Here is a 12,132-nt window from a genome sequence, read left to right on the forward strand (position 1 = left end):
TGAACATTTGTATAAAGCCATTGTCTTAAATTTAAGCATTCTGCCTCAAAGATGATGCAAATTACAAACACCAAAAGATTTTTTTTTTCTTTTTTTCCTTTTAACTGGTCATAATAACATGGCCAGCAATGTTTTCATCTTGTAAAAGCATTTGTGTCATCGTGAAAAAATGTGGCTCTGCATGTTAACGCTGGCAGGGGCAGTTTTGAGTACATGCAGGTGTTTATTAATCTCTGGACAGAGTTAGTCAGAGTGGGAGTGTAACTGATGCAGTGCTAAAATGTTACAGGTTTGCATGTGAAAATGTAGATTTGGCTGTAGGGTCAGGCTGGTGTGAATCTACTTCAAACAAGGCTTCCAAGGTTGTGAGTTTGCACAGAATTTAGACAAAAATGACTCAATAGTAAAAATCACATGCTGTCAAACTGCTTTGGAAAAAAAGTGACAATAAGCTGCAGAACATGAAGGTGGCAAGTGTGTGGGACCCTGGCCTGCAGTAAGAATAGAGATTACAGAGATTAGAGTTAAACAGCATCTCATCCTGTGGAGCCCCTTCTAAACACCAGCTCCCATCAGATGGGCCTGGACCGATGGAGGAAACAGCAGAGATTATACCAGTTTAACAGTAATCCCCTTGTTCTGGAGCCGTGCCAAAACACAGCAGAAGACCACCACTCAACCACATAAACTAAGAGAAACATGGAGATGAACACAAGGCTTAGGAAGATTTAAACACACTACAGTAGTTAAGATGCACTTCTAGAAGTTACTGGAAGTTTCTGGAAATAATTTCTCTGATGATGTGCATTTGAACTCAGGTCACTTTAAATTGTTCAACTTTAAAATTTTTAAACAGTGAGTAGTTTTTTTTTTTGCATTTTATTAAATATTTTTATCACCTACGTTCTCCTTTTCCATTACATATGTGTCTATCATTTTTCATTTTTGTGTTTAGGTTATTTTATCTAATGATAATGGTTTGTTAGAGTTCTGGTGAGAAACAGATATCAGCTCTGAATGAGAAGGCCTGTAGTCATTTTATCGCTTCTTGATTAAAACAGCCTTACCCATTGGTGTCTAAACACAAATGCATTGTAGGGTTGTCACTTTGTCTTTGAAGTTCAAACATTTATTCACACATGGGGTAATTTTGGGCATTGGTAACCTGATTAAATAAAGAAATATTACCATGTTTAAAGTTCTTCAGACCAGAGACTGATGGATGTAACAGTCAGCAGTAGTTTCCTTTGTGATTTATTATCAGCTTGACTTTGATGCATGCCCAGGTATCCTCTCAGTAAAATAAACTAACTTTATGTTTGGAAAGAAAATATTGGGAACTACCAAACAAATTCCTAATGTTTTGCAAGAGGGATCTTATAAACATACAATATGATACAATATGATAGAATACGATACGATATGATGAGATGCGATGTGACTCGACACGATACGATACGATACGATACGATACGATACGATGCGATGCGATATTGTACGTTTTATTGCCCCCACACCAAAATTAGTTTTGGTCTCGTTGCTGTTACATTTGCTGCAATTCTCCCGGTGTAAAGTGACCCAACGCGCAGGTCAGAACAAAATGCGGCGCACAAGAGACCGGTCGAAATTGGGGGTAAGCCACTGTACATAGACACATACAGATGTTACACAACAATAATTTTTAGATCATTTCTATTTATTTATTTTTTGATCATGATTGTGGACATTATTTTTGACTTAGAAGCTATAATAGCAAAATCAGCCTTATCTCTTCATTGTAAAGAATCCTTTAATCCAGGTAGTGATTTGGATCCTCCCCAAAATCTAATCACTTGTTCCTTATTCCATTTCTAAGATTTCCAGAAATTTAATCAAAATCCATCTATAACTTTTTGAGTTATGTTACTGACAGACAAACCAATGCTGCTGAATACATGACTCACACAGCCCCAAAAGAGATACTGCACAATCCATGCAGCCATACAAGACATTATTCAAAATTATTATAAATTTTCACTATAACATGGGCAAATTAATTTCTGAAATGGTTCAATTTTGAAGGTCTATACCTTCTATCAGGAGGCAATACTGCAGGATAACTGATGTGTGCCTGAAAAAACTCTCTGCACTTATGTGAGAACTTGGTATAAAAATGCATAGTAGAAAATAATAATAATAATAAAACTTTAAAACACCCAGCACACTGATCACTGGTTGCAGAACCTCTGGTCTGACATTTTAAGATTTCTTAAAAGTTTCTTGTCCTCCAGAATTTTTTTAAAACTGTTTGAACATAATTTCTGCTACCTAGCTGAGATCCATATTTCATATTCTTTTTTCACGATGTGATGCTACAACTCAACAAACCAAGTTTTTGGTTTGGGCTGGTAACAGATTTCTCTCTGAAGTGCCTTAACAGATTTCTTATTTCAACATTTCTTTTCTACCTTAAACATATTAATTACCCGAGGTAGCAAGCAGCCTCACAGCGTGATGAGACCTGCACCGTGTCTTAGGTAGGGTGGGTTTTTTTTTATGACCTCCATTTTGTTGCCTGGGAACAAACTGTTCAATTGCATTTTTAAGAGCTCTAAAGCAGTTTCTCTCTCTGTGGTTAATCAATGAAAGCATTTTTTTCCAATTGTGACATCATTTTGCTCAGTCTGATTTCTGCAGGTCATTCTGGAGTTATTTTAATGTCTTGCAGGTTTAATACTGAATCAGCATTCACACTGTTGTTTTCCTCAGTCTGTAAACTTTAGACGATTTCCGACTTCTTTTGTACATATTTTTAATCCTAACTTCATAATTTATGCTACCTAAACCATTCAAAGTGTTCTGGAGATTTATGCTGTGACATTTGGTATGTCAATCTTCTATAGGTCATGTTTCACAATGAGTCACAGTGTATAAAACTTCAGAGGTATTTCAACAGTTTTAAACAACTCCTCCACACTTCTACACATTACAGATGCACATTATACATCATAATATAAATAGATATGATTTGAACAGGCTAACATGCAGCAAAAGGCCCACACTTAAACTGAGACTTAAACGCTGTCACACTCCATCAGCTTCTCTACACCTGCTCATCCAGTTGAACTGGATGAGCAGAGCTTTTCATTGTGCTACCTTTTATAGTGTGAAAACCATTAAGCTTTTTTTATATCAAGCCCATGACAATAATTAGAGCGGCTTGTTTTGTTGGGGAGATTTTGTTGCACAATGAGCAATGGTGCATGCATGGTTAGTGACTTCCACAGCTGGTTTCTTGCTTGTGATGTTCTTAAAGAAGAGAATAAGAGAAAAGTGTCTGCTAAATGACTGTGAATGAATGAATGAATGAATGAATGAATGAATGAATGAATGAATGAATGAATGAATGAATGAATGAATGAACATGTTAATGAATAGAAAATAGAATAGAATAAGCACAGTAGATATTGTGTCTTAAAGTGGCACTACTGGATTTAGCTAGTGTATTTGCAGCTTGCTGCCCATAAATAAAAGTTAATTCAGCATCTGTCCTACATCCTGTATCTTCTCAGAGCTCTCTCCGGCCAGTAAAAGTCAACTTAATGTAGAGCTGTCCCGTGTCTCGCTCTGCCATTTTCCCTCGTCCTTGTCCTCTGTTCCTCCAGTAATGTCCACTTGCATTTCTTTTCTGAATCAGCCATGGTGCACGTTCAGAACGCCAAGTATGTTGATATAGTTGCTGACATTGTCGTAAGGCAAAACCCAGCTGTCATGTGAAGCTCTAGGCTGAAACACAAAGTTGTAAAGTGTGGTTTTGCAGCCCCTGACCACCCTCACTCCTGGGCAATGGAGGCTTCAGAAGTGTGCACAATGAATGTAAGTGTACCAGTCAGAGTTTTAAGGTTGGAAACGTAAGTACTGTTGCTTTAAAAGTATATGAAAGTTGCTCTCCCCTAACTGTACAGAGTATGCACAGAGATGCACAGGAGCTTTTAACAAAGTGGTTTTCTTTACCTGCTTTCCTGTTGCATCACTTTTAATGAACCATGCAAATATGCATGCATACATGTAGTGTTTCACTATTTTTATATACTGTATCTGTAGCCTAATCCGTGTGATTATTTGTAAGCTTTAGACAGAAATAAGTTTAAAAGCAAATCAAAATCCACTTCAGTCTAATAAGTCAATAGGAAGGTGGGATCAAAGACATAAACAGACAAAGTGATTAATGACTGATTGATGGAAAGAAAACTTGGCAGACACACTGACAGGCTGCTGACTCAGTGTCTGAGAATGAGAAGCAGAGGAGGAATGAGCGAACAGAGGGTGGAGGGAGAAAGAGTAATGAAACATTTAGAAAAAATAAAGTTGAAAATGATTCTGTTAGCTCATCTCTGATAACTGGTTCGGTTCCAGACCACACACGGATCATCAGATATGGGTGTCAAAAACACACACATACACAGAGAATGAGAGCGAGAAGTGCACATACAGTTCACACACACCTAATAGACGAGCATGCACTTACCTGACTGGGTGGGCCCAGTTGCTCGGGGCTATAGTTGTAGCTGTAATTCATCTCAGTGCCAAATAAAGCAATGCTTGGTTGACAATCGAAAGTCTAGAACATTGACGGAAAGCAATCATCAGGCTACAATGTAAAGGAACAATACTCATCACATATGTTTTAATATGTTCTGTAAATTACTCAAAAATGCTTCAAAATCATTTTTACAGTCAATACATTAGCAGCTAATTGAACTCATCACCATAAAGGAGGATATATACATCCTTTAAATGCAGATTTCACCTTTCCTCATCTATCCTATTCCCTTCCCTTTATTAGTAATGCAATATCATGATTGGATCCCTGGGATTTTAGAAAAGCAACACTAGTATGCATTTGTGTAACTCCAATTATTGTGTTTAAAAAAATAGATATAATGATATGAAATTAGCAACCAGCTAAATACAAGGTATTTACATAGAAAGATTGTTGTCATTTACCAATAATCTAATTTATTGTAACTCCCCACAGCTTGTTTTTGCAACATTTTCTGATAGTTTTTCTTTGTACCAGCAGATGGCAGTGCAAGTCTATGCTAGAATGATTAACAACAGTAAACCATTACTGAGCTAACTTACACACTTTTGGCTTGATAATAAAACATTGTTTTTTTCTGTGTCTATCTTAAAATCCAAAAATGATTTAATCAGTGTTTATAAGTCATTTCCTGCTACTCTGTGTTGCTGTTTTTGTATACAGTGTCCAACTGGAATATAGCCTCAGTTGTCTAATCCCATTCATAATGTTGGTAAGAGCATCTTAACTAAGAATGCAAAATTCTCAATCCTCTGTCCTGCCCGAGTCATAGCCCCAACCTCTTTCCTTTCATTTACATCGGCAGCTGCTATGAAACTGAAGGACTGGCAGGTTTCACATTGACAAATGTCAGAGACTCAGATCCACAACTCTGTCTGGAATGTGTCAAGAGGAGAGGATGTTTGGGATCATGACACAAGTACAGCCTAAAAAAGTGCTTGTCTTTGCTCTGGACTGGAGGGGAGGATTCTGACTCCCCCTACCAATCATGGAGGGTCATTAAGGTGCTTTTTGCAGCCTTTTTATGAGTTTTTACAGAAAAACTTACAAGTAGCATATGCAAAGCACAAGAAAAGCTAAGAAGAAACTCAAAGCACACAAAATTTACTGCAAACCTTGAGAGGAAATATCCTGCAGGTTTTGGATGTTTCCCTGCTACAACCCAGTTGAATAAAATAAAATGGATTTCCCCCTAAGCTTGTCAAGTTCTGCACAAGCTTGCTAATGAACCATTATTTGAACCAGGAAGGTTGAAGCAGGGAAAAATATAAAACCTGCAAGACAGTGGTCCTTGAGGACCAGAATTGGACATCTGTGATTTAGTGGATAGCTGCCTTGGCTAGCAAGTACAGCTGCTTTTCAGTTAGCACTGCTGCTGCTCCCATTGAGCCAGTTGGGCAGAGAGCCCCCAACTCCTGGTGTCCTGTTTTTACCAATGCTAAAGATTCCAACCAGACCCAAGCATTTGTTGCAAGTGTATGCCATTGGAGTAAAAAAAAACAGTTTGATGGAAAAGCTACATCCCTTATGACTGTTGTATAATCAAAGCCAGCAGATAGTGACACTTCGTCTGAGCACCAACATTCTCTGTCCTGCTCAGACTCTTGTAAAGCATTGCAGAGGATGTGGTATTTGCAGCATGCAAACATACAGTGTGTTCTGATAGTTTAAAAATGCATAAAAAAGCATTTGTGTTGCAGCAAATTAGGGATCTAAATGACTCTTCTGGGGTTTTTAAAACAAGATCAACCTAAAGATGAAAACATGTTGGCCATGTACTGAAATTTAGCTTTGTTGTGTATAGAAAAAGATCATATGTTAATAATTTTAAACAGAAATTTTGCCTTGCTTTTTATCCAGCTCCTTCTCCTCATGCTATAAAACAGTTTTCTTAAGGATGCTAAGGCAACAAGACAAAACACCAGGCCTCATTCTTGTCCTAATCAGGATGCTTTCTTACAGTCTGCTGCAAGACATTCTGAGTGGGAAATAACAAACCCAGTCAGTTTTTAGGGTAAATAAAGCAGCCAACAAATAACTGAGTCATATTATCAGAAACATACTACTTAAAACAATAACTGGACTATGTTGAGTACATAAGGTTTTGCTGCTGAGAAAAAGGACATTGAGTTGTTTTTTTGTGTGTGTGTTTAGATGAATGAGGTCAGGAGCAGTTCATCCAACTTCTGTTCTTTCACAAATTTTACATCGCTGTGGTAAATGCAGCAGGTAAAATCATTGTCAGGATTACTGAGAATTCTGTTTGTGAGAAATTTATATTCTGAAAAAAATTCAATCATTAAGTAAATGTAAAACAGGCCTTGCAGGATTAATGCTTTCTTGTTTCTGTTCCAAAAAACAGGGGAATGGGAGGATGATCACACTCCCACTTGTGCCTTGCACCACATCTCCTTGATTTATGTTTCCTCTCTTTCAAGAGCAAGCCTTTAAAAGAGCCTTGCTGGTTGAGGGTAAGTAAAGCTACATCATGGGGTCAGAGAAAGACGTGTTCGTGGGTGCTGCTCTCGTTTTTGTTGCCCTCATTTCACAAAGTAAGTTCATCAAGACATTATTTATTTGTTAATTAATAATTTCTTTATTTTACACATCTTGTATCATTTCAGACTGGAATATTGCGTTGATCTTTAACATTTCTGTATTGTATTACTGGTCTAACTTGTTCTTAAATTGTCTCAGGTGAGGGTATAATCGGTGGCAGAGAGGCAGCGCCACACTCTCGGCCCTACATGGCCTCCATCCAGAGACCAGAGGGAGATGGTTTAAAACATGAATGTGGAGGTTTTGTGATCGCAGATCAGTGGGTGATGACAGCAGTTCACTGTATGCCGAACGGGTGAGACAACATTCTTCACAGCAGCAGGAAACAGATCAGGATTCATGTGTGAATAAGTTCTGTGTAACATCCAGTGTTGGTAATGTTTATCTAATGTTAGTTTTCTGTTTTGTGGATTTATTCACTCCAAAGCTGCAGGAAATAGTTAAACGCAATTAAAGCACAGGTGTCACCAGTTGAATGCAACAACTAAAAATTGATTTCAACCTTGGCTTTTGATATATATATATATATATATATATATATATATATATATATATATATACAACCATTTAGCCCGCAGTGAACAATAAACATTTATTTCTACAGCTTCCTGAGCATTGTGTTTTTCTATTTTTCTATGTAGTGTTTAGGGACTGCTAAGTCATGTTGTTAATTTTGACTGACTCAGGACCTAATTTGACAGCATGGTTCAGTTCTGGGAACAGATTAAACTGTTTTGAGGGTTTGGTTTTGCAAGAAGAGTGTAAAGTTTTGTGAATGTAGCTTGAAAATTGGGTTTTGTGTTCACAGTTTGGGGAAAAGGAGAGAAGCTTTCAAGAAATGTGTCTTAGCAATCGAAAAAAAACCTGTAATAATATATCATTGTTCTCTTTTTACAGAGCAAATGGAAGAAAGGTAGTGCTGGGTGTCCATTCTCTCAGCCAACCTGAAGACACAAAACAAACCTTTGACATCCTGGAACACAATCTTTACAATCATCCCCGCTTCAGCATAGACACTTTTGACAATGACATTGCTTTAATTAAAGTAAGTGAATCACTGATGTCAGTATTTCATCCTTATAGTAAGCTGATGTTATTTTTATTGATCATGTTTGTGTAGTTGGATCGTCCATTTAACGCCTCTGAGGCTGTTAAAGCGGTGGAATTCCTGCGAAGCGGTGGTGTAAATCCTACCACTGATGATGAGGTGGAGACTGCAGGCTGGGGATCACTGAACAACCTGGAGGCCAGACCGGACAAGCTCAAAGAGGTGGTTGTGAAGATGATCAGCCACGGTCGGTGTTCCCGCAGTGACTACTTTGGCAAAAAGGTTACCAGTAACATGATGTGCGCACATAAAAAGTGCTCAGACCCCTGCGACCAGCCGTATCCAGTTGAAGACAGCTGTGATGTAAGTTCTGGCTATTTTACCTCTTAAAATCAATAAGGTAAAACATAGTTCTCAAATAGGATTGTCATTCCATACAGAAACAACAGCTTTCCCCACAGTAAAAGCACAAAAAGTAAGGAAATATGATTTTGGTGGATTATTTCTTTGTTCTAACCATGCTTCTTTACAACAAAAATCCTAAACAGATAGAAAGTCTGTTTATTTCACTGTTAAATAGAACCATATTTGTAAGGAAAATTAACTTGTATCATGAGTAATAGAGTTAAGTGCAGAGCAAGACATAGTGGCAGTTTAACAATTTATTTATTTAGGGGACTCAAAATCATTTGGGAGAACAATACATAAGCACAGCAGCCTGATACCTCCTCCTCATGCTGGTCACCAGCTTGGTCACACACCACCGTAGGATGGCAAACCTTTCTTCTACCAGCATTTGTTGCCAGTCAGTCAATGTGGTTGTGTTGGTCACTCTGACATAAACAGGATACTCAAGCTAATCCCACGAGTGTTCTGTGAGGTTGAGGTCAGGACTGCATGCAGGTTATTCATCCTCTGGAGCTATAGCCTGCTCTGTGGGGGTCAGCGTTCCCATCTTGGAGGATAGTTTGGTCCCAGACTGTGGAGAAATGGGATTGCCACTGTTTGCAGAATCTCATCTCCATATCTTTCTGCATTGAGCTTACCTCCACACTCACAGTTGGCTGTTTTGCAATCATGGGTGGAGCTACTGCTCATCCCACATATACATTTTCCTTACAAATGTGGAACCATTTAAAAGGAAAATATATAAGCTTTCCAATAGCAAGAAGCATTGTTACAACAAACAAAAACTGACCAGAAACAAATTTCTTTACTTTTCCTCTTATTTTAATTTTAAGTAGACCTGATCAGATGGAGGATTATGTTCTGTGGTTTCTCTTTTTATCTTCAGGGAGACTCTGGAGGCCCTCTGCTCTACAATGGTGTTGCAGTGGGCATCACTTCCAAAGGTGGAAAAAAATGTGGGCAGCTGAAAAAGCCTGGAGTTTACACAATCATCTCCCACTACACTGAGTGGATTGACCGCACCATGGGCGTGCAGCCTGCTGCAGCAGGAGGCCAGGAAAGTTAATAAAGGAGAAGCAGAGAGTTTTGTTCTTAAAACTTTGTGTTATTGACATGGCCATATTTCTTTGAATACTGATGTGGCTGTGTTTGTACTCTTCTGACATAGTGCAGTTCAATTTAATCCACTTTTAACACAAATATTGTCAAATATGTCATATCACAAAGTACTCCAACTTAATTAAATTTTAGAATAATTGCATGGACAAAGAAAATGATTACCGTTACTACTAAAAAATCCTATAAACTTCAAAATTGTGTTTCATTATTGTTTATCCAGTTTTGTCATATTTTATGAAATAATAAAATGTAGTTTCTGATTCTGATCTCATGTTTGTGTAAGTTAGTGGTTCTCCAACTTTTTCTACCATGCCCACCTTTGGAGGCAGCTATGTAACTTACTGTACTCATAACATCGTGAACATGAGGGAGATGTAATAAGAAACACATTTACTGTTAAACTAAAAGCAAGATATCCGCCCTCTTTCATCCCAGTTACTTGTTTCCCATTATCTCTCTTTTTTCCCGTTGATATGTTCAGTAAAACCTGATCTCTGTGCTGCAGTTTTCTTCTTCTTCTTTTTGGGGGTTAGCAAAAAATGAATTAGTACATTACTGCCACCAAGTGGTCTGGAGTGTGGACCAGAACGTTTCCAAAAGTGTATATATATATATATATATATATATATATATATATATATATATACACAAAATAGCTTAAGTGATCAGTAGGGAAAAGAAATTAATACAGCTATATTTAAAAAAATATTTCTATTACATAAATACAAGGATACAGGATAGATGAAAAAAAAAAAAGCGTCACTGTACATGTATGTAGAAATAAAACATTGTGTTTGACTGTGTTTTTAAAAATTCAGATCAAATCAAATTAATTTTTCTATCACATTTAAAAAACAACCGAAGTCAAACAAAGTGCCATCCAAATAAATTCATTACATTTAATTAAATAAAATGATCATGCATGTCTAAGTGTTATTTAATTTAAACTGATTTAAACAACAAGACAACTGCAAACAGAATAAAAAGTAAAATTCACAACATTTTGTGCTCATCAGCATAATTTCTTAAACTAGAGGGCAGCACAGGTTAGCAGGGAGAGTAAAGAGGGACAGCGGCAGTGAGATGCTTCCTGACAGAGAAGATCAGCTTATCTGAAATAGTAGAGACAAAGTGGATGAAGTTACAGACGTGGACAAAATTGTTGGTACCCTTCATTTAATGAAAGAAAAGCTCACAATGGTCACAGAAATAACTTGACTCTGACAAAAGTAATAATAAATAAAAATCAGACAGGAATCGTTTGATTGCAGTGATTGCCTCGAAAGGTTGTGCAACTAAATATTAAGTTAAGGGTACCATCTTTTTTTTTAATAATTCTGTTGAAGCATGGTTGAAAAGCAATGTCTGACTTTCATTGGTTAAATATCATTTTTATTTATTATTACTTTTGTCAGATTCAAGTTATTTCTGTGAACATTGTGAGTTTTTCTTTCATTAAATGAAGGGAACCAACAATTTTGTCCATGTCTGTATATGAAATCAAAACTGATACGGTTTATTCTATCAATTCATCCAGGTGTTTAGAATATGACATTTGGGGATTTTTTTGTTTGTTCGTTTGTTTGTTTTTTGTTTGTTTGTTTTTTTGTTGTTGTTGTTGTTTGTTTTTTGGTTCGGGTAATTGTTTCTTCTGGAATTGAAATATGCTGCACATGAACTAAAATCCACCTAAAGTTAAAAAAATGATCCTTCCCATTTATTTTCTGCACTTGTCTAACATGGTGGTTTGGTGGTAAGAGGCCTGTTAAGGCATGCAGAGGAAAAATAAAGGCCTGCTGAATCAGTGGTCTCTTGTTTGGGATTGCTTGGGCCCACAATATAAAACTCCACCACCCTGAGTTGGATAAGTAGATATAGAAAATTGGATGGATGGATGGATGGATGGATGGACCATTGCACTGCCTTTTTTAACTGCTGTACGTCAGTGGGTTGTAATAATTTGAGACTGTGCCATATTACTGTGCAAACCTGCAAACTGAGGATTTAATTAACTCCTCAGAGGTTTGTTCAGCTTGATCAATCTGAAGCTATTTTTTGCTTAATATAGAAATCTTGGAAGTTTCCAGCAGCATTGTTCTGTAAGCCTCTTAACTTGATCTGTTCTGATCTGCTGTCTGTTTTTTAATTCCAAAATTGTAGGTAACATTTGTGATTAATGGTGGGTAGGGATTTCAGGAACAGCCATAAAATGTTTTTTTAACCTTTCATACAAATACTCCAAAGATCAGTGTTGGGACCACTTTGATTTTTTCTGTACATGCCTTCCCTGAGTTACATAATTAAAAAGCCTTGATGCTATGCTTCTCTTTTACGCTGATGACACACAGCTACACTTTGTTTCCCCACTATCTAACTCTGGCAGATTTCACACTTTGGTGAAACCTGAGTCAGCATC

General features: G+C 37.2%; 1 protein-coding gene across 1 annotated transcript; it reads left to right on the forward strand.

Annotated features, from left to right (window-relative positions):
* The first annotated feature begins 7,008 nt into the window (after positions 1-7,008).
* Positions 7,009-9,976, forward strand: LOC121631167 (complement factor D-like). Its single transcript, XM_041971874.1, has 5 exons — positions 7,009-7,134; positions 7,280-7,436; positions 8,039-8,186; positions 8,262-8,552; positions 9,484-9,976. Exons 1-5 carry the CDS (start codon positions 7,071-7,073, stop codon positions 9,661-9,663), a joined length of 840 nt encoding a protein of 279 aa, XP_041827808.1. The 5' UTR covers positions 7,009-7,070; the 3' UTR covers positions 9,664-9,976.
* Positions 9,977-12,132: the final 2,156 nt, after the last annotated feature.

The sequence above is a fragment of the Melanotaenia boesemani genome, chromosome 20 (assembly GCF_017639745.1).
Source record: "Melanotaenia boesemani isolate fMelBoe1 chromosome 20, fMelBoe1.pri, whole genome shotgun sequence".
Lineage (NCBI taxonomy): Eukaryota > Metazoa > Chordata > Actinopteri > Atheriniformes > Melanotaeniidae > Melanotaenia > Melanotaenia boesemani.